Raw genomic sequence first — 24,381 nt, 5'->3', positions numbered from 1 at the left:
ATTAGGTATTAGCAATGTAGCTTTTTTTATTAATATTTGTTCGCCATTCATGGAAGAAATGCCACGGATGATGAAAAAAATGTATTCAAGATCCTGTTCATATTATTTATATATATTAATATATATATATAACCAAGACAGCAATAATAACGAGAGTAGGAAGTATCAAATGTCGATGATGTAACTGCACTGAGTCAAACACATCAAAAGCAGTGGTGAAATAGAAACATTTTTTTTACATTTTATATTATATTATTATTATTGCTTTTATTATCTATATTATTTTTTTTTCTTTTTCCCTTTATCTTTTTCGTTTGGTTTTTTATTCTTTGCTTTGGGGTCCTCCTCATCTCCCGCCAATATTTTAGCGCGCTTTTTGCCCAACGGCGTTTTCACGTACCACGTCTGTAGTGTGCGAAATGTTATGATTATTATGATTTATATAGCGCCATGCTTAGAATAAGTTTTCGTAAGTACGCGCTGTGTGCACACGCAAACGTGCAGCACAAAACATCTCACATGTGTATTTTAGACAAAAATCTATTTCTAGTTGAACTCGGCCACTACAAATCAGAGCCGAGCAGATGAATTAAGATTGACAAACATTTAAGAAACTATCAAAATACCTTATAAGCTTCTTCCTCTTCCTTAAATACCGGATCCATGGTCGATAATGCGGGAATAAATTCACTAGCTGTCAGCGGGTGATGGTCAATATTCTTCAGTCGGATTTCAGTTAGGATGTTTAGGCAGGCGTTCGAGATGGACCCTGGGGTGTATCCGTCAGTGACCTTGGCCAGAGATCCGAGGTCAAGTGCGTTGGTTATCGTTCCTTTGTTTCTTAGGATCAGTTCCCCCCAGATCACTGTAAGTAAGGTAGCGTGTGTCAGTCGGCGTTACACCGTTCGTGGTTAAAAAGTTTTAACTAAATTAATTTATGAATAAATACAACATTTTTACGTTTCTATTAGTTCATAATAGCAGTAGAAGTATTCATCTGTCAATATCCCCACAATGAAATTTGAAAACTAATACAAAAACGTACCTTAAAAAAATAAAATCGAACCATGAAACTAAACCAACATCTTCTGGAATCATAATCCGGCCTGGGAATGACAATGATACGCTGGTATAGGGAGGACATCGGTTTAACTTCGCCTTCAAAGGGCGCCTTAGAGGTTCCAACTAATAATATCCTATCCTCACCCTTGACTAACTTCAAGGCTTTTGGCAGTTCCTTCCTCAATCTCTTGGGGTCTGACTGATTTATCACAAATATTTGTTATTATCGATCATTAATATTTATTTTTACAAATTTTAACTCACTATTTCGTCTGCGTAACGTAACTATGAAGTAAGCACATCACGAATTTTCTATACATTATAACCAGGTAACTGGTCGGTATAACAATTGAGAGAATATACATACATACATAATTGCAAGTTCTTACTTAGTATTTAATATAAATTACTTCAGCAGTTTAATACAAATGAAAAATTAAAAAAATTAATTGCTTTTCACTCTTATGAACGAATACCAATGTATGTACATTATCTGGAAGGAGTATGTCTACCCGTGTGTCTGTGTTGTGTGCGTGTGTATGTGTAGTATATGCGTGAGTGTTAGCCAAAAAGAACACAATGTGAATCACAAACAAACAAACATATCTGGCAAAATAATTCACACAGTGAAAAGAATCAAACCTTTCATATATATATATATATATATATATATATATATATATATATATATATATATATATATATATATGCACACACAATATATATATAGCCATGTTTTTTTATAGGGCTTTATATGAATACCTCCCATTCCTAAGTATATTAAGTTATTCATTGTTCATTTATTATTAATTAATTAATTAATTAATGATTTATTTATTCATTTATTTTTGACAAATATTATATGAACTTTAAAAAAAAGGTATAGAATTATTATAGTACTGCTACGATAATCCTGTAACTAAATTAATATAATATAATTGTAACAACAACAACAACAAACAACAATAATAATAAATTATTATTATTAATTATCATAATTAATTATGATAAAAATCTTCATAATTTTCACCATATCGTTCTTAGCGAGTTTCTTCTTGAACATCTTCTCACAGTCATCAATGAATATAACGCTGGGCTGCAGAGCCTTGCCTATCTAACAACAATAATAATAATAATAACAATAATAATAACAATAATAATAAGAGTAAGAATTATAACTGGCTGTACACGGATCGCTCCATTCGAATGCAAGAATAATGTTAAGAAAGAAAACCTTGAAGACCATATGCAGCAGTAACTTCAGACCATCTTTCCCGGGATACTTGCCCGTGATATTTGTGGCCGTTAGGTCGATCAAATTGGCTCCAGTCTCGTTGCAGATGGCGTTCACTAACATCTTTTTGCCTAATTAGGAATGGGGTTTTTTTTTTACTTATAGTAGTAATGCGATTCTTTACCAGTAGATCGTTTTGTGTAGTGTACGATGTAGTATATTGACCGATGGTAACAGTTATCAATAAATAAATAACCGACATTAATAATAATAATAAATAATAATAATAATCAATAATAATAATATAAATAATTATATAAATAATAATATGAATAATAATGATTTTAATTTGACCTGACCAGTGCCAACAGGTCCGGCTAGCAGTATTGACTTGGTCAAGGGCGCTTTCTCGTGCACCACTGCTGAGCCTTTTAATTTTATTAAATTATTATAATCATATTATCATACTGATAATTATTATATTATAATATACCGATACAGAAACAGAGAGAGAGAGAGAGAGAGGAAAAGAGAGAGAGAGAGAGAGAAAGAGAGTAAGGAAAAAAGAAAGTAGACACGACAAACAAACACACACATACACCTAGAATCATGTAGACGTACTACAGAGAGGAAACTCACCAAGAGGCAAAATGGCGTACTCGGTAATGATCCTCCGAACATCTCCTAGAGATGGGCTGGGTTCGATATTCGCCAGTTTCAGGAGGGTACCGATATACGAATACTCGCCGACGAAATCTTTCAATTTACATTTTGCAGGTCGCTTTATGATTCCCTCGCATACCAGTTCTTCGTACAGTGATTCGATTGTTCTGTACGTGTTGGTTTGTGTTGTGTGTGTGTGAGAGAGAGAGAGAGAGAGAGAGATAGAGAGAGAGAGAGACAGACAAACAGACAGAGAAAGAAAACAGAGAAATTGTGTCAATCAACATTGGATTAAAATGTGTATGTAATTATGGACCCAAGAAAAATTACACTACACCAACATTTATATTATATTCCTCTTCATCAACACCACCACCATCATTCATCAACGTCATCATTAACTTCGACCTATTTCCTGTCATATCTCTATCCTTCTTCTTATTCTTCATGGAGGTATGCTGCCTTGCAAAGCGCGGTGAAACGTGTAGCAAATGGCGGGATTCCTTCAGGATCATCAGCTTACCGGCCACGTCATTTATTATAATTGTTTTTATTGTAATTTTTCCCAGATGAATTTCTGATATTATTATTTTTATTTTTTTTTTCCATACGATTCAAATGCCCGCGTGTGTAAAGCAGTTGGAAATTATCATTCTAACATTAATTTATCTTCCATTAATAATAATATAATAATAAAAAAGACTATTATTACCATAATCATTATTATCATCATAAAGACACACACACGCACGCACGCACGCACACTAATACAAACACACTCACACAAACACACGCACACAAATGGATACTAGTATGTCGAAATATTTGTGATTGCAAATAAACATTATCCATATCCGTGATAGCAACTAGTCATGATTAGGACGGTGATATAAATGATGAAAGAAGCAATAATAATAATAATAATAATAACAATAGTGGCTACAAAAAGAATTACTATAACGATGACGATGTGATAATTTGAAAGATTTTTCATATTTTCTCGTCAAACAAATTATTAAAAAATGAAGAAATATAAAGTAAATCACTAAAAATGGTGAATAATAATAACAATAAAAAAGCAATAAGAATAATAATAATAATAATTTCAGTTCATTTTAACTCGATGTGACTTGTTTTCCCTTTAAAAACGCCTCTCTACCATCGTCACCTATTCATCCAAGACTCCATGTCATCGAGATTAGATAGATGCGAGGCAGAGGTTCTATCAAAGGAAGATTTCATGGCCGCCTGTTTCAGCAAATTGATTCTGCTATATTGATTTAAGTTGTTTGACTGTTGCTGTTGATCGTGCGGTTGCAAGTTTGGTTGTTGTTGCTGCTGGTAGTGGTGGTCCATCCGACTATCGATTTGATATCGGTATCCGGTTTATCGGTAAAGGTTTGGACAGGTATCGAAGCAATATCGATCCAGTTGGTCGGTCAATTTGGTCAGCGAGATGTTAGTCGATTGATGAAATTTATTTGAGTTGAATGATAACGTTAGCCATTCGGTCGAATAACGGTTCGGTACCGAGTTGTCATTGGTGTGAAGAGTCATCGTCGGTATCGATTTATTGTCGGTATAAAATTTTGGTATATTTATCCAACATTTCAGATGGCAAGCAAATCAAAAAAAATATTTTTTTTAAACATTACAATTGAATAAAAATAGTTACATAGAGAACTATGATTTACAGACAATCGAGTGCGTGTTGAAATCAAATCAACTGGATGAAAATTCACAAAAAAATTAATAAAATAAAATAAATTAAAGTAGTAACTAATACAAATTATATATACTTTTTTCAAATTAATTAATTTAAATAAAAAAAAAATACTCAACTAAACCAACCGACCTATCAGGCGTCAAATCTTTCTGTTTTTTACCCTTCTTGCCCCCTTTCTTGCCCTTCTTCTTGCCCGATTTACTCTTACCTTTGCCCTTTTTGCCTTTATCTTTGTCGATGGCCTATAAATGAATGACGGAGAGAAGGAAAGTATGGAGACAGAAAAAAGAAGAATAGATAGATAGATAGATAGATAGATAGATAGATAGATAGATAGATAGATAGATAGATAGATAGATAGATAGATAGATAGATAGATAGATAGATAGATAGATAGATAGATAGATAGATGGATAGATGGATAGATGGATGGATGGATGGATGGATGGATGGATGGATGGAAAGATGGATAGATGGATGGATGGATGGATAGATGGATGGATCGACGAACAGACAGACAGACAGATAGACAGATGAATGAATGGATGAACAGACAGATTACGATTTTATTTTTTACCTTTTGCAGCCTCTATAGCAAAGAGTGCATTAATTTTTAAATATAAAAGTTTAACGTAATAATAATATCAGCTACTGCTACTACTACTACTTCTTCTACTACTACTACAACTACTACTGCTACTGCTACTACTACTTTAACCATTTAACTACTACTCTTTCTACTACTACAGCAATTACTACTATACTGACCATAATATCAGCTACTGCTACTACTACTACTACTTCTACTACAACTACTACTATTATTACTACTACTACTGCTACTACTACTTTAACCTTTTAACTACTACTCTTTCTACTACTACAGCAATTACTACTACACTGACCATAGTTAATTAATTCAGTTACAACTACTTTGAGAGCCGTCCACACTGAATAAACTAGAAATAAACACAAAAGGTGCTATAAACATTGTAGCTGCAGCTAAAAAAGTAGCAGCAGCTTCATCAACAACGACTTCTACGGCAGCTAAAACGTCTACAATAACCACAACGGCTCCAGCAGTAACAATAGCAGCAAAAAGCAACAGCTGCAGCAATAACAGCAACGACAGCAACTACATCCTCTTACCAATTTCAAATTTTTCAATTCTTGTCTCATTAGCTCATCGACCTGCAGTCGGATTTCGTTCTCCACCTCTTCCCTCTTCTCAACTCGGATGAGATCCGCGTCGTATCTTTGTAGGAAGTTCCAATCCTCATCTTTGTTTACCCACGTATCTTTGTGTGTTTGTGTCCGTGTGTGTGTGTGTGTGTGTCCCCATGTGTATGTGTGTGTGTGTGTCCACATGTGTATGTGTGTCCCCATGTGTATGTGAGTGTCCCCTCTCCATGTGTATGTGTGTTTCTTTATGTATTGAGTGTATGTGTAACATCTTTGTGTGTTTGTGTCCGTGTGTGTGTGTGTGTGTGTCCCCATGTGTATGTGTGTGTGTGTGTCCACATGTGTATGTGTGTCCCCATGTGTATGTGAGTGTCCCCTCTCCAAGTGTATGTGTGTTTCTTTATGTATTGAGTGTATGTGTAAGTGTGTGTGTGTGTGTGTGTGTGTATAAATATCCATGTACCTTTGTGTGTGTATGCATATATGTGTGTCCATGTGTATGTGTGTGTGTCCATGTGTATGTGCGTTTCTTTATGTCTGTGAATGTATGTGTAAGTGTCTGTATACGAGTGTGTGTGTGTATAAATATCGGTGAATTTTCTTTTGTAAGTTAAGCTTGTAGGTTAGAACACGTCTGTATGTGTGTGTATGTATGCGTGTGTATACGTGTCTATAATAATGATATAATAAAAATAATAATAATTATCATTATTAATATTATTATTATTGTCCTAATTACAATTGCAGTCATCGTCACCGACTTGAATATTTGATGGATGTCTCTTCGAGATCTTTCAGGAAATTTGACTCCTTCATTTTCCAGCCTTCGTCCCCAGACTGAATAATAATAATAATAATAATAATAATGATAATAATAATTATAAATAATAATAATTATTATTATTACTATTACTACTGATATAATCATGTGACAAGAACTGACTTCAATGTGACGTAGCTATAATGATTAGTGACGGTGATGATGGTAGAAGCCAAAAAAAAAATAACAAAATAACAAAACGTAAATGACAATAATAATAATAATAATAAGAATAAAAATAATAATAATAATAATAACTATAATAATAACACTAGGAAGAAGAGTGGACAAATTATTGTAAGAAATAACTATCAAATCATTTCGTGAACATCATCGTCGTCGTCATCATCATCAACATCAGTATCGTCATTATCATTATTTTCAGTAGTAGTAGTAGTAGAAGTAGTAGTAGTAGTAGTAGTAGTAGCAGCAGCAGCAGTGTAGTAGTAGTAGTAGTAGTCGTAGTATTTTTAGGGTACAACACCTTACAATACATACATGAAAATTATAAAACTTAGCGTATTTTTTGTACAAAAGTTACCTGAGACCCACTGGTATCATTACCATCACCAGCTTTACTCTTTGGCTATCATCATCATCATCATCATAAAATAACAAATAATAATAATAATATATCCACGGCATGATGATAATGATAACAATACCACCAAACGATAGAGCGAGGCATTAAGTGAGGAATAAAAATTATATTATTATCATTATTATTATTAACATGTTGTTATTATTATTATTATTATTATTATTATTATTGTTGTTGTTGTTGTTGTTATTATTATTGTCATCATCATCTGACCTTTTTTTTCTTCTTTTCATCTTTCTTCTCTTTCTCTTTACCCTTCTTCTTGCTCTTATCTCCCTTCTCTTTCTTCTTATTTTTTTCGTTTTCCTAGAGGGTGGATTTTCACTCACTCACTCACTCACTCACTTACTTACTCACTCACTCACTCAACCAATCAACCAATCAACCAATCAACTAACCAATCAATCAAATATTCAATCAATCGATCGATCGACTAACTGCTTCTTCAAGTTCCTTGAAAACTTCAATGGGATCTTTATCCTTAAATAACTTCAATGATCCGCCCTCAGCTTCCGACGGAAAGTTTGGGAATCTTCCCACGGCATCTCTTGATAAAAAAAATACCAAATCAATCAACTAATCATTCAATCATACAATCAAATAATCAATCAATCAACTAATCATTCAATCGATCAATCAATCGACTATCCATTCAATCGTCTAAATGAACTAATCTTTCAGTCGATCGATCACTCCACTCTACCTATCCAACCAACTATTATATTAACAATAAAAAAACATAAACCCTTACAAACAAACATACAAAACGTATCCAGACAAAACAAAACGAAAAGTAGCAATCCAGACATGCCAAAAAAACCAAACATGCCAAAAAAAACCAAACATACCAAAAAACTAGACATACCAAACCGACCTACACTCAAGAAACCACTGCCTAATTTGTTCAGTTAGGGTTTCTTTCATATCTGGGCCTTCCTGCTCTCTGACCTTTTCCTTAATTATCACAAGGGCCTGTATGAACTCACTCTCGTTCATCTCCTGCACCAGTCGTCTGTCCTCTTCCATCTGGGTCTGAAGGGCCACGGAAGTTTTTGCGGGGTCCGCTGTTTTTGGCAGAGCCTTCGTGGTGGGCAGTGCGTGTGTGTGTTTGCATGTATGTGTTTTTGTGTGTGTTTGCATGTGTGTGCGCGTGATGACGAGAAACGGTGTGAAATAATCACGATAGTGATAGTAATAACGATAACAATAATGATAATAATAACAATAATAATGATGATGATGATGATATATGATGATGAATACGGCGATGATGACTGACCATTCCGAGAAAGACAGCTTCCTCCTCCCGCATTTGCCTCGTCTTCAATCTCTGAGAGAAACCTCTCCACGTCTAATAATGATGGATGTGATGAAGGTAACAACAACAATAATAACAACAACAATAATAACAACAACAATAATAACAACAACAATAATAATAATAAAATAATAATAACAATGATATTGATGATGATGATGATGATGAAACCCACGGAGCTGAACCTTCTGTAAGATGAGGACGGCGTCGAGTTCGTTCATCTCAGACAGGGCGAGGTTTTTCGCTCGCGACATTCTCTCTTTCATCAGTTCTTCCTCCCTTCTCAACTCGCTAACAAAATGATGATGATAATGGTTGTGATGATGATGATAGTGATGATGATGGCGTGACGATGAGAATTATGATGATGATGGTCATCATCATCATCATCATTACATTCATCACCAACAACATCATCGTCATCAACTGCACTATTCTCATCAACAAAATCACCACAGCCGTCATCCTCAACATTAGCAGCGTCATCGCCACAACTACCACTACAATCATCATCATCATCGTCTCGTCGTCATCATCATCGAGACCTCATAAAGTAAGCCCTCTGTCTGCCCTGTCTAGCCCTCTCGTGAATTTGTATAATCTTAAGGGCATCCTCCATGCTCATTACTTGCTCCTCCTTTGTGGCATACATCGATTCCGGTTTAACGACCTGAATAAATGAATGAATGAATGAACAAGTGAATGAACAAGTGAAAGAATAAATGAATGAACAAGTGAATAAAAGAATGAATGGAGGAATGAGTTAATGATGGACGGATGAATGACGTATTACTTGCATGAATAGATGAATGAATGAATAAATAATTAAATCGGTAAATAGCAGCGGCCCGTGACAGAAGCAACAATAATTTTTAAAAATATATAAAAACAACAACAATAATAATAATAAATAGAAATAATAAAAGTGAATTTATTCCGAACAAAAACTCACGCGACAACATACAAATCCAGTGAGAGAGGGAGAGCGGTTAATAATTAACAATTGTAATGTATTTAATAATCTTTATTAATTGAAAAACGAAATCCTACAAACTAGCAACACTAGCATCATCATCATCACTTTCATCATCTTTATCATAATCATTAGAAACATCACCACATCATAATAATCATAAAATCATTCATGGACATTGTCATAATCCAACTCATCATCATCATCACCACCATCATCATCCTTTCCATCATTATCATAACCTTTTCCGGATCTTTTTTAACAAGCCTAGATAAGATCATACCCAGCAGCCTTTCCCTACCCTGCATCACTTTCTGTTTCTCCAACAGGAAATACCTCGGAATGGGAATTTCCAAATCGTGCTATTTATAGTAAAAACAGTTGTTGAAGTAATTAATCACAGTAGTAGTTGTAGTAGCACGAGCTGCAGTATTTATACAAATAAAAAATTAGTGCAGTAGTCATATGCGTAGCAGTAGGTAAAAGTAGTTACTAGACAGTAGTAGTAGTAGTAGTAGTAGTAGTAGTAGTAGTAGTAGTAGTAGTAGTAGTAAAATACAGTAGAAATACTAACAGGCGTTAATTTTAAATTCAACGTTATGTCGTCATAATAGTTGAAATCCGTGGCCTCCAGCGTTACAAGCTCTTGCTTCAACTCAAGAAATCTTCCTGCTGTATTTTCCAGAATAACTCGAAGGAGGCGCCGTTTCTGGGGATGTACAATCTGATCATAGCACTGCTCTAATGTCCTAAATACCTGAATGTACCTTCAGATTAGGGAATAAGGGGGAGGAAAAACCAAATTTATCCCTTATCCAACAATCTCATCAAGTAACTTTTGAAGAGAAAGCACTAATAAAAAATTAGAATATGAAATAGCGTACCTTATATACATTGTAGCAAGTTTGTTGAAAACTGACACCTTGTTCTGAATAGTAGTAAATAGAAACCATTAGTGCATAATTATCGCTCGAGAACGAAAATTGAAGTAATTTATAGATAACAAATGGTTTTATTGACGGATAGTTGGAATTTTTTTTATTTAATTATGGAGAAATAGAATAATAATTCTTCAATTATGAATAAATAAATGAATGAATGAAATTATTTGAAGTCACATACGTTATCTGGAGGAGCATCCTTGAATGGTTTCTCATAAGTCACAATGGAACTGAGAGTCATCTGTGCCTCTAGCCATTTCTTGTTGTAATAACTGAGATAAAATGGCAAATAGTGGTTCACATTCAATAAATATAATTAAATTACACCATATTTGCAATTTTACTCTTTTTTATTAATTTAAAATTTAACTACTTAAAATTTTTAAAACAAGCATACATCTACAATGATGCATACAATACAAATTACAAAAAAACGAATTTAATTTAGTTTTTATTTTTAGTAAGCTCGTCTTTGCACACAATAAAAAATCAACAAGAAAATCTATCAAACTAAATCGAACCTTTGTGACATGACTTCGTTTTGCTAAAATTAGAAACAGGAACCGTAAAATTTGAAAATAATCACAATTTATCCGTTCAAAATAAACTCTTTCATATTAAAATCAAGCAAATTGTTTCAAGACAAAAACGTCGCCATAGCAACAGTTGCACTTTAAAAAGTGACGGGCGCGCAATAACGAGAATTAACTTGTCGAATCCTGACGAAACCGGTTAAAATACCGAGTAAATTATATATAAATATATATATATCATGTATATGCCATAGTTTGCACAAATTAAATCTAATGACAAAAAACAGGTGAATATATATGTTTAAAAAACAAAATATACATGTGCGTACACATGGAGACAGATTTACAAGAGAAATAAAACTAAATGAAATTTCAAATGAGTTGGGTGATTTTAATCAGATAGTTCCAATTTGAAGTGCATAATTTCGCCATCGCCATAGAGGGCATTTTTGGTGCCTTCCTTGATAACTACATCATTGGTTATTGGATCGATAACTGCCCTCTGATTGGTCCAATATGCCAGGGGCGGTATCACGTGGCGACCACTCTTGCGAGAGACAGGTAAGCCGCCAACTGTGATTGGTGCTGAAAAATAAATTGGTTATGGCGAACATTATATCAATCAATCAATTAATCAATTAATTAATTAATTAATTAATTAATCAATCAATCGATCGATCGATCAATAAATCCCACTCACATTCAGGAGTGCCCCTCCCATCTGACATGCCAACAAAATTTTTCTTCTTTTTACAACTAAAATTACTACTATTAATTATATTACTTGTTGTACTATTCCTTGGCTCCGTATTTCTTCTGCTATTTAATTCTGTCAGGTAAATTTGATTAGTCAAAAATTTAGTTGCTCTTGGTGTGGCGAATCTGTTTTCTAAAAGTGAACTTTCATATCGATGTTTCGATTTTCTGTTGGGCGTTTTAAACATTACATTTTCGTTATTGTCACCACAACCATCAACTTCAAGAACATCACCAGTGGTGCAACTACTACTACTGCAGCTGTTGTTGTTGTTAATGTTGTTGTTGTTGCTCTTACTATTAAAACTGTTGTTAATACTAGTTTTATTGTTGTTAGGTTTAGGTGTGGTTTGTTGTTGTTGTCGTTTTGGTTGATGTTGTTGTTGATGTTGTTGTTGTTGTGGTTGATGTTGTTGTTGATGATGTTGTTGTGGTTGATGACCTGTAGCTAATTTTCTTGACCTCAACCTCGTTTCAATCAGTGATGTGTTGGTATTATTATCACCATTACAACTGCTGTTGTTGTAACTCATCCTCTTGTTGAAGTTATTATTATTGTTGTTGTTGTTGTAACTTACTCTTTCGCTGATGTTACTACAATCATTGTTGTCGTTGTTGTTGTAACTCATTCTTTTGTTGACATTATTGATTTTGCTTACATCCCAACGGATTTTTCTGACTCTGTCCACAGAACTAACATTAACGTCGTCATCGGTAATGATGTGATGATGTAGCACTACATTCTCAGTATTGTTAAAACTATCGTTGCAATTATCATTATTATTATTGCTATTATTGTTATTATTATTGCTATTATTAGAATTATTATTATTGTTGCTGTTGTGACTGTTGTTGCGATCAGAGTCATCATACTGAACTACTAAGCTATCAGTGGCAGATGCGAATGATGATGAGGAAGACGACGACGACGATGGTGGTGGTGGTGATGATGATGATGGTAATGGCTTTACTCGAACGAATGGGGATGAAAACTGGGGAGGTGGTGGCAAAATAACACCATCAAAGTCATTGTTAATGTTATTAATGTTATTGTCATTATTATTATTGTTATTATTATTATTGTTGTTGTTGTTATTTCCACCACCATTATCGAGTCTAATCTTTCTTCTGGCTCTTGGAAATCTCACAGACGACGACGATGATGATGATGGCAGTAATGATGACGATGATGATACTTCTGAAAACGTTACTAATGATGATGATGATGATGACGTAATCAGTATTGATGATGATGACGTAATCAGTGTTGATGATGCTGATGATGACGTAGTCAGTGTTGATGATGATGGCAATAGTAAAGAAGATGATGATGACGATGATGATAAAAGATGCTTATGAGACAGTTGTTCAGCTGAATGCATAGATAGTGATACTTGAAATGATGATGATGATGATGTTGTTATAGCTGCTGATGATGATGATGATGATATACAAGAAGATAATGATGATATACAAGATGATAATGATGATGATGTCAGTAAAGAGCTTGTCTTAGTTTTTACATTCTCTGCCAGTGACGACGACGATGGCGTCACAGATGATGATGACGTCACAGATGACGATGACGTCACAGATGATGATGATGATGACGAAAGTGTTGAAAATTTTCTCAATTTGGGTGGCACTGATGACGACGATAAGGATGACATCATTAATGTTGCTGATGATGATGCCGTCGTCGGTGGTGGCAATGATGTTGTTGTGGTTGTGGCTTCTACTGCTGCTTTTGCCGCGGCTAATGACAAAGTTTTCGAACAGGCATCAAAAGTACCATTCAGTGATAAATTCTTCCGACAATGTTTTTTATTATTAATATTATTAAGATTATTATTATTAATATTATTATTATTATAATTATTATAATTATTGTCCGCAAATGGTGACGGAGGAGGGATCAGCTGCAAAAAAAAACAATAACAATAACAATAATAATAATAGTAATAATAATAAATCATCATCATCATCATCATCATCATCATCGTAACTAACATAAAAGCCATCCTTGTATGTATTTTCTGAGTCAAATTCATCATCATCATCGAGTGTGATATTGTGGCAGATAAGTTTGCCATTGTTAGTTATATTATTATTATTTTTAGTAGTAGTAGTAGCAGCAGAAGTAGTAGTAGTATTGCTGCTATTGTTCATATTATTATCATTATAATCATTAGTAGCAGCAGCTCTTGAAATTGATGATAACAATAGTTTTGATAATGACGAAAATGATAAAGGTGATGATGTTGATGTTGTTGTGTGTAAACTAGAAACATCAACGTTGATACAATTTTCTGGCCTTAAAAGAAGTGTTTCAATCTGCATACAAATGTATGTATGTATGTTTGTTTGTATATATGTGTGTGTATGTGTGTGTGTGTGTGTGTGTGTGTGTGTACGTATGTATGTATGTATGTAAGTATGTATGTAAGTAAGTATGTATGTATGTATGTATGTATGTATGTATGTATGTATGTATGTATGTATGTACAGTCCTAAAAGTCACTTGTACAACATTACGCTCTCTCAAAAACGCTCAATACGTCTTATCTTTAATACTAATCCTTTTGCCCATACTAAACCCTTTTTTGTAAATAACAATTAAGGTTTATATATTATTATTTCACAGCCATACTTGTTTTCAAATTTATTAATAAACTTCTTCCTACTCCTCTAGACCACCTTTACACGACAAGCAATTCTATTCTATCTGCCCATACAAGACACACCCAATTCTTTTACACACAAAAAACCCGTATTAAATTATTTTCATCAAGTATTAAACTTACTGGACCAAAAATTTGGGCTGAACTGCTTCCTCCTCAGTTACATGAAATCAAAAGCCTACAACTCTTTAAGAGGAAGCTATGTAACTTTTTAACAAACTTAGATCCCGACACCACCATCTAGTTATCTGGGAAAGCATGTTCATGTAAGCATTGTGTGTGTCTAAGTGTGTGCGAATGTGGTTGCTTGTGTGAGTGTGTGTGAATGAGTGCTGTGCTTGTGTGAGTGTGTGTGAATGAACAGGTTTGTGTTTACGTGAGTGTTTTTGTTCGCGTGAGTGAGTGTATGTGCTTCTGGCGTGGTATTTCTATAAGATAAGATTCAAAATTTAGAAGTTAGTCAAAGTGTTATTATATTTTAAACTTCGAAACAATTTTGAAGTATTAGAATTACTCTTTGAAATATCTATAACCTACATTATATTGTGTTTGGGTATATTGAACTTTTTTTTTTTTTTAAATTATGTTTTATATTTCGGAACAGTTTTGAAATATTAGAATTACTCTTTATAATGTGTTTGGGTACCTTGAATTCTTTTATTTGTTTAAAGCTGCTCATATATAATTATTACAAATTGACACTGGTGATCAGTACAAGAAGTCCAGATTTCTTTTTCGATTTCCAGATCATTTCCTTTCATTGATTTCATTTTTCTGATTTCATTGTTTGATTTGATGAAATAAAAAAATGTCAAATGTCAAATGTCAAATGTCAAATGTCAAATGTATGTATGTATGTATGTATGTATGTATGTATGTATGTATGTATGTATGTATGTATGTATGTATGTATGTATGTATTATTATTATTATATGATCATTTATATAGCGCCTATTAAAAACATTCTCATAGGCGCTTTACAACTATGGCAATTTTCTACAATGAAAAAAGATATGTCTTCAGTTGACTCTTGAACTGGGGAAGTGTCAGACCAGACCGGCGCAAAAAATATGGAAGTTCATTCCAATGCCTTGGTCCATAAACTGCAAAACTACGTGATGCAATTTTTGATTTAGTAACCGGGACCACTAACAAGTTTCCCCGATCTGATCGTAGGCCAGTTTTTAAAAAAATCGATGATCTGTCAATCAACATTTCGGACAGATATTGCGGAGCCAATCCGTTTAAGCATCTATAAACCAAAACACAGACTTTAAAAATAATTCTTTTGCTGACCGGCAACCAATGCAATTCCGACAGAATTGGGCTAATATGTTCAACACGACTAGCACCAACAACAATTCTTGCATCTCTATTCTGAACCATCTGCAACTTAGCAATCTCATGTTTCTAAACACCATAAAACAAACTATTACAATAGTCCAATCTAGAATGTATGAACGAATGAATCAGAGTAACCATGGTTGATCTGTTCAAACTCTTTTTTATTCGATACAATTGCCGCAATTGAAATGAACAAGATTTTACCAAAACCTTTATATGTTCACCCATACATAGATTTTTATCTATTTTAAAACCCAAAACTGTAGCCATTTTTCCAAAATCAATAATCATGTCAATTATTTTCACAAAATCAACGTTAATCCTAGAGGTTTGCTGCCAAGTTCCAACTGGTACCAGCTGAGTTTTTCCCAATTCAATTTTATACCATTCAAACCCATCCACCCATCCAGTGCACGACAATGTATACATACATACATACATACATGTATGTATGTATGTATGTATGTATGTATGTATGTATGTATGTATGTATGTATGTATGTATGTATGTATGTATGTATGTATGTATGTATAACAATGTATATAAGTGTATAACAATGTATTTATTATTTAATCAATTTTAATAATGATAATAATAATAATAATAATAATAATAATACCCGTCGTTTTTTGATTGAAGGTTGAGAATGAATGCTTCTGCTATTGTAATTATTTTTACTATTATTATTCTCATTTCTGCCATTGACGTGGGGACGACAGATAATGACATTGTTGTTGTTGTAGTTGTTGATGTTTTTGGCCTGATTAATGTTAGTAGAAGTAGTAGTAGTAGTAGTAGTAGTAGTAGTAGTAGTAGTAGTAGTAGTAGTAGTAGTAGTAGTAGTAGTACTGATGCCAGTGAAACTGTCGTTTGGGTTTCTTCTAATGGTATTGCTGATGTTGATGCAGCTGCTACTGCAGCTGCTGTTGCTGCCACTGACGCAAGTATCGCTGCTGTCGTCGTCGTCATCGTCGTCTTCATCATCGTCTCTGTAGACATCAAATGTTTCATCTAGATCATGCTTATTTTTTCTTTTTAATCTTTTGAAAAGAACTCTACTATTATTATTATTATTATTGTTGTTGTTGTAGTTATTGTTGTTGAAGTCAGTTACAATGATGATGTCCTCATTTCTATTTTTATCAAAACCAGTGGGAGGAGTCATGTTGATAGTGCTGTTAGGACAGTTGCCGACGAGATCTGCCTGAACCGCTGCGGTTCCGTCGTTTCTGCTACTATATCTGATGACGTCATTTAACATTTGAACATCGTCATCAACAACTGAATTATTATTATTATTATTATTGCTACCATCATCGTCGTCGTCACCATCCGGTTCGACATCATCGAGATACATTCCAATAGTCACATTTTTTTGTTTTGACATTGCAGTTGATGATGATGATGATCCTTGAAGTGATGATGATGATGATGATGATGATAAGGTTAGTCTGGATGATGATAACGATGATGTTGATTTTGGCCCCATGGCTATCTCATTTCTAGCTTGGAAATTTAGCTAGGAAAAAAATTATAAAAATTAAAGTTGAATAAAATTATTAAAAATCAAGTAGTCAATCAATTAATTAATCAATCAATCAATCAATTAACTAGATGAAGAATTGATTTAATTTACATTTTCAAGGACGACTTTTGCATATTTAGCCCTGACATCTGACTTAGACCCAACAAAGAATATTTTGTCATCCTGCGAAAGAAAGAAAAAATAATAAATAAACATAATAATAATAATAATAATAATAAACGAAATGACCAACTTTTGTTCGTCGGAACAGTTCTTTAAAAGATTTCCTGATGTCTTTATGTTTACGAGTCAGCATGTTACTAGAATTGCATTTTTCATTCTGGGAAAAAATTAATGTTTTCAAAAATTATTAAAAGAAATAATGATTCATATAATTAAAAATAATAATGGTAATAATATCAATATTATTATAACCCTAACTTCAACCTAACTAAGGCTAGTAAAAAAATATGATTTTGTTGAAACCTTTCTTTACACAACCATTCATTAAGTTAAGATTCATTAATTTAATATTAGATTGATTAGTATTCTTTTAGTAACTAATTAGTAATTAGGCAGGATATGATCAGGTTTAAGAAACTGTTTAGTGTTCAGGTTAAAGTTAAAGCTCTTTTAAAAGCATGTGTAATTCTAATTATTGTGAAATGAGGTAAGGACAAGGATGTGCAATTAGAATAGAAACGTTTGGCATATTTGGTTGGGGTTAATTTACATTTATAATTCCATATTAAAAAATAAATAAATGATAATTAATAATAAATAAATGTGGTTTAGACATGTGCAATTAATTAGAACAGAAAAGTTTTGCAAATTTGTAGTTAATTGACTTATTAATAGTAAATTAATTAATTAATTAATTAATTAAGTAGTTAATGTATTTTATTAATTAAAAAAATTAATGTTAAGTTGCTAAGCTAACAAGTTCCACAAATAGCTGGTCAAATGAATTTTTATTTTTTACGTTTTCTTCCATCACGATTAAGTCTAATTTCAATTTTTAATGAATTTTTTAAAAATCCATAACAACAAATTATTATTTTGATAATTAGGAACTTGAAAAATGACAATGTAGGAACCGAAACTAGAAAAAATTACAAAATTGGCGCTAAGTTTAATTTTAAATTAAAAGCAAAACATTTTAATCTCGTAGCGCTGAATATCACAAATTTTAACTAAATTTGTTGATAATTGAAATAAACATCTACATGTTTCGAAATTAGCTCAGTCGGCAAAAGCGCTATATCTAGCGCTGTTATAACTCTATAAAGTGGTTCGAACACTGTCTATCCGATTATTATCATGATTCGTGCATGAATGATGCGGTGCATGCATGCACGTACCTGTATACAAAATATGTGTATGTACGTCGTTTGGTGTTTTGGTGTGTGTGTGTGTGTGTGTGTGTGTGTGTGTGTGTGTGTGTGTGTGGTGTGTGTGTATGGTGAGTGTGTGTTTTTCGGATCGTTTGTGGCACAAAAGTTTAACTATACGTACAAAGTAATAAGCTAGCAGTAAACATCGAGAAACACTTAACATCGTGACGTCACATAACGTCATTAAGGCCTTTTATTCTCGTTAACTGAAATTAACTGTCAGTTGCTGTTGTTGTTGAACTCTTGCTTTTTCATCGTTATCTCACCAATTCACTCACCTAATCATTATCTCGTCACTCAATTACTTTGTTAAACAATCTACTTTTGTTATTTCAACTACTCCTTTATTTTTACCTGAACTGTTTCTTGTTATTGTTCTTCCAACGTGAATGCTCTGTTGCTTACTTTTTTTTCTCAATTATACTTTCGTCAGTTCTTTCTGATGTTCGTATGTCCTGTTCTCCAAATGTTTATGACTGGTTGTTCGTTCGTTCGTTCTTTTACTGAAATGTTTGCTCTTTCATTTAGTGTTAGTTCCATTAGCCTCGATTCTTAAGTGTGTGAAATAATGGATGAATGCACGTTTGACTGGAAGGATGAAATGAAGGCTGAAGTAATTGTTGAATGAACGAATGAATGAACAAACGAATAAATGAATGAATGAATTCATATAATTAATTAACTAAATAATCGCTAAATGAACGTCAGTCAGTCAAATCAAAATACCTGGCTGACCAAAACTTAAGGAAAGAATATCACAAATAATGCTTGTGTGTGTGTGCTTGTTTGTTTGTGTGTGCGTGTGAGTGTGTGTGTGTATGTGTGTGTGTATGTGTGGATGTATGTGTGGATGTAGGTGTGGATGTGTGTGTTATTAAAATGTGCACAACTGTGTAAGTGCGTCGTGGGTCAGATGCCGTCCACAGTTAGGTAACAATTTTCAAAACCCCCTCCACTCCCTAACAAAAACTTCAACTACTTTTTCTAATTTAAGTCCACTTTTCACTGAAAAAAGGAAATACCCCAATTATCAGTATCCCATTTATCGGATGCTAATGTCAACCTAACTTAATTACTACTCTGCCTAGTCCGACAATGTACATGCATGTGACCATATTTAGTTATATATACATATACTCTCTCTTTTTTCTTTAAATCTTTCTTTCTATTTCTACCTTTCTTTCTTTCTCTCTCTTTCTCTTTCTTTTTTCTCTCTCTCTAAATATTTTTATAGACCTAGAAAGCTGGATGCTATTAGCTGATAAATTATTGTTTGTTAGAAGCTTCTTGTTTCACAAGCACATAAGAGAGAGGGAGAGAGAGAGAGAGAGAGAAAGAGAGAGGGAGAGAGAGAAAGATGGAGAAAGAGAGAGAGAAAAGTGTTTGTGCGTGCATGAGTTGAGTTCATTAGAAAATGTAAAGTCAGTTGGTTTGGTTCGTTTGTTTTTGAATTCGCTCATTTTCTTCAAACTACGGACTAGTTTTCCAGTTCTGAGAGGAAAGGCTAGCAATTTCTAGATGATGATGGTGATACATACATTCATACATACATATGTACATACATACATACATACATACATACATACATACATACATACATACATACATACATACATACATACATACATACATACATACATACATACATACATACATACATACATACATACATATATACATACATACATACAAACAAACATACAAACAAACATGAAAACACTCGCTCGCACTCACCGCACATTTGTATTTAAATGAAACTTCATTTCAATTTTTCTTCTTTCGTTTTAAATTTAAAATGTTTTTCGGTATGTTGAGATTATGAATTAGGAAGCAAGCAGCTAAGCGGATGAAACCCATCTACCATCATCACCATCACCATTATTATTATTATTATTATTATTATTTTCATCGTCGTCTAGATTTTTATATAAATTTTATAGAGATTTTACGCAGTGCTATAAAACAGTAAAACACAAATTAATATAACAACAACAACAAACAAAACAACAACAACAACAATAATAACAACAACAACAATAACAATAATAATAAATTAGTGTCATCGTCGTCGTCATTTTACATAACCATTTTATCGCAACAACTTAACAATTTCAACAACGACAGAATCATCATTAAAGCATTTGAATGAATAACATCATCACATCAGCAACAACATCGCCATAACAACAGCAACAACATCTTCTTAACATCATCATCTTCACCACCACCATCATAACAACAACAACAACAGCAACAATACAAAAACAACAAAATCAAAGCAAAATGTCGGTCGAACTAGTTTCAATAAAAGCCGTAGAAGAATATCAAACGACAACAACAACATCGGCAACAACAAAAGCAGACTCAGATAACGATGACGTAACACAACAACAACATCATCATCATCATCAACAACAACAACAACAACAAACATCATCACCATCACCAACAACAACTCAAACAGAATCATTATCAGCATCACTACCGCTACCAATGACGACAACAAACTCATCACGTGACAAGCAACAACGACAGTCAACATCGCCTACGTCATCCGCCACGGAGAAAAACCGGAAAAAGTTATCCGTGCCGTTTATCGAAGACCGTAAAAGATCTATGGCATGCCAGCAGGGATCTTACAATAGGGTTGTGCTGTGTGCTGTGGATCCCAGCAACCATTCCAGGGATGCGTTCGAGTGTTAGAGATGTGCTGTCCGTAGTGATGTGCAGTTCTTAGTGATGTGCAGTTTTACGAGATGTACTGCTTTAAGAGATGTGCCGTTTTTAGTGATGTGCTGACGTTGGCTTTGAACACCGACAGACATTTTAGAGATTGGTTTGAAATTTGGTTGTTAGTTTTTAGTGAAGTTGGGTTTTTTGGTATGTGATGTGATGTGTTTTTTCGCCGATGAATTAATGAATAAATGAATGAATAAATGAATTATTAAATGAATGAATGATTGAGTGAACGAATGAATGAACGAACGAACGAATGGTTTTATTTTATTACAGAGCAGCACCAATTATGTACTTATTTCTATAATTGATGTCCGTTTGTTTAAGATGAAAAGATACAAAAAAAAATTTGCCTGTAAGAATGTATGTCTGTGTAGTCTAGTGTATTGTATATGTATGTATGTATGTATGTATGTGTGTGTGTGTGTTAGTGTGTGTGTGTGTTAGTCTGTGTGTGAACTGCTTTAATTCAACCAGGGTATCTAAAAAATATATGGAAAAACGAAGACATGGTTATTATAGCCTACTGCCCTGAGACTCCTAACTTACCTTCCTTCTCCCTTAAAAGTTGGATTGTTTTTGATGATAAAATAAGGCTAAAATTAATTATCTAAAATTCAAATTAATGGCGTGATGTCAATTTTAGAAGAAGTCTGATCAAATATGTTTAAATAATTGTATCTGTTAAATGAATCGGATCTATGTGGCGTTATGAGTCATTCATTTTCTTCTTCCTATAATTATTATGATTATTGTTATTATTATGATTATTAATATTATTATGATTATTATTATTATTACTACTACTACTACTACTACTACTACTACTACTACTACTACTACTACTACTACTACTACTACTACTACTATTACTATTATTATTATTTGTTTAGTTGTTGTTGTTATAAAATCACTAAATTAGTGAATTTATTTTTAATTAGTAATCCAAAAAAATATTTTTTCTTAAAATATTCGCCAGATGGCTTGGCTCCACCGGTTGAAAAGTGGAAGGAAATTTTGGATGAAACTAACAAAAGGACCAAAATTTTGGAAGAAGATTACGAAGCTACGTGTATCGAGAAGAAGGTGATGCAGACGTGTCTGTCTGTGTGTTTGTGCGTGTAACTGTTTGTATTTGTGTGTGTGTTGTGTATGTGTGTGTGTGTGTGATTGTCTGTGTGTGTGTTTGTAAATTTTTGATAAATATTTCTACGCTAATTATTTTGAAAGGTGATGAAAGATGTTCATTATGATGTGATCATTTTTATTATCACACAATTTCCCTTCCTATCTCTTACTTTCTCCCTCTCTCTCTTTCTCTCTCTCTCTCTTTCCTATTTTCTCTCTCTCTTTCCTTTCACTGATTCTCTCCTCAAACACTTTCCAGTTAATCTACATGATCCGTGGCGAATCGTACAAGAACCCTGGCGAAGGGATATGCCAGATAGCGGAAGAAGATAAAGCGGATATGATCGTGATGGGGACGAGAGGGATGGGCGCTTTCAAGAGGTTCTTTCTCGGCAGCGTCAGTGAATACGTCGTAAGGCACGCGAAAATTCCTTGCGTTGTTGTTCCGGCTTGAATTGGGATGCTGGCTTTGGGAATGATTGAATATGGATACTAGTCCGAATAAGGATGTTGTATTTGACGGAAGGAGATTGTGCTCGTTGTGCTAACATGTATGTGAATTTGTGTGGATGTAGTTCTTCATTTTTGTGTGACTATGTTTGCCTGCGTGTGTGTGTAAGAGTGCGTGTGTGTGGTACGTGTGTGTGTGTGTATGCTTAAATAAACCAATTTTTCATATTTTGGAATGTGTGTGTATGTTGTTGTTGTTGTTGTTGTTGTTGTGTTAGTGGGTTTATGTGCGTGACTATTTGACATGAATATCTATCATTAAAATGAACAATTGTGAAGAATGCAAATAAACAAGCATGTTGTATGCTCACATACGTACGTGAATGTGTGTTTGAGTATGTGTGTGTGATTGTGTGTATGTGTAGTACTAAAAATATATACATATATGTGTGTAGCTTACAATAATCTCTAGTATACGTTGTTATAATAATAATATATAATAATAATAATAAGAAGAAGAAGAAGAAGAAGAAAGAAAAATTAAGATGATGACGACGACGATGATGATGATTATTTGGTGACACTTTAATTTCAAAATGCGCACATACACGCTTCATTATTGTTATTCGGTTATATCGTGTCAAGTCAATCATATTTAACAATTATTTTAATAAAAATAATTAAATAATAATAACAATAATCTACGTAATGATATTCGAACAATTTGAACTTTATTATGAAAAGCGAAAGATTTATTCTGTTATTGAGATTATTATTTACAGATGTTAGCCCAAAAATTACCATCATAATCAATAAATAACCGTTAATAATAATAAATTTTACGAATTGACATCATTAATAAAATAACTGTGTGTATGAATAATAAAATATATATGTGTTTGTGTATGTGTGTATGTGCGTGTGCTTGTGTGTGTCTTCGTGTGTGTGTGTGTGCGTGCGTGTGTCTGTGCGTATTCATCCGTAAACAGTTCGTAGCAAAGCAAGTCTGAACCGCTTCTGAGCAGAACTGTTAAGTAATTAACATAAATACAAACACAGACACACACACACACAAACATATACACATATATGGACACAAATACACACACACACCATCTTAGTTCATTGTTCGGTGTTTTAGCCAGTCTATTAAAGCAAAGACCAAATAGAACTAGATCATTATAATTTTGCTTGGTTTGCTTGAATTTGAAATTAAATCAATGTGAAGCATTCGTTGGTCCTAGTTCTTTTTCAAATAAAAGGCACCTTTGATTTGTTGTTTGGCTTGACGTAATTATTTCTAATTCTCTTT

At 33.4% G+C, this 24,381-nt stretch overlaps 3 protein-coding genes across 3 annotated transcripts; 1 reads left to right on the top strand and 2 right to left on the bottom strand.

The window, feature by feature from the left end:
* Positions 1-279: 279 nt before the first annotated feature.
* Positions 280-11,188, bottom strand: HELRODRAFT_188756 (hypothetical protein; the record flags this gene model as incomplete). The annotated part of the gene is made up of 22 exons (XM_009021724.1): positions 11,042-11,188; positions 10,702-10,792; positions 10,464-10,507; positions 10,154-10,346; positions 9,822-9,941; positions 9,152-9,276; positions 8,792-8,897; positions 8,568-8,639; positions 8,163-8,368; positions 7,727-7,835; positions 7,502-7,594; positions 6,629-6,704; positions 5,835-5,983; positions 4,811-4,927; positions 3,362-3,477; positions 2,936-3,126; positions 2,656-2,724; positions 2,297-2,427; positions 2,093-2,176; positions 1,084-1,261; positions 627-865; positions 280-405 (listed from the first exon to the last, which is right to left on the bottom strand). The coding sequence occupies exons 1-22, from the start codon at positions 11,050-11,052 to the stop codon at positions 280-282; spliced, it is 2,646 nt and encodes an 881-aa protein (XP_009019972.1). The 5' UTR covers positions 11,053-11,188.
* An 81-nt stretch (positions 11,189-11,269) lies between these two features.
* On the bottom strand, positions 11,270-19,870 carry HELRODRAFT_188755 (hypothetical protein; the record flags this gene model as incomplete). Its single annotated transcript, XM_009021723.1, has 8 exons — positions 11,270-11,638; positions 11,754-13,019; positions 14,699-14,773; positions 16,515-17,355; positions 17,473-17,544; positions 17,615-17,701; positions 19,180-19,231; positions 19,824-19,870. The coding sequence occupies 8 exons, from the start codon at positions 19,868-19,870 to the stop codon at positions 11,445-11,447; spliced, it is 2,634 nt and encodes an 877-aa protein (XP_009019971.1). The 3' UTR covers positions 11,270-11,444.
* Positions 19,871-21,371: 1,501 nt separating this feature from the next.
* Positions 21,372-23,073, top strand: HELRODRAFT_65703 (hypothetical protein; the record flags this gene model as incomplete). Its single annotated transcript, XM_009021722.1, has 4 exons — positions 21,372-21,453; positions 21,969-22,058; positions 22,471-22,577; positions 22,879-23,073. The coding sequence occupies 4 exons, from the start codon at positions 21,372-21,374 to the stop codon at positions 23,071-23,073; spliced, it is 474 nt and encodes a 157-aa protein (XP_009019970.1).
* Positions 23,074-24,381: the final 1,308 nt, after the last annotated feature.

The sequence above is a fragment of the Helobdella robusta genome, assembly GCF_000326865.2.
Source record: "Helobdella robusta unplaced genomic scaffold HELROscaffold_3, whole genome shotgun sequence".
Lineage (NCBI taxonomy): Eukaryota > Metazoa > Annelida > Clitellata > Rhynchobdellida > Glossiphoniidae > Helobdella > Helobdella robusta.
This window is presented reverse-complemented; position numbering and strand designations above follow the sequence as displayed.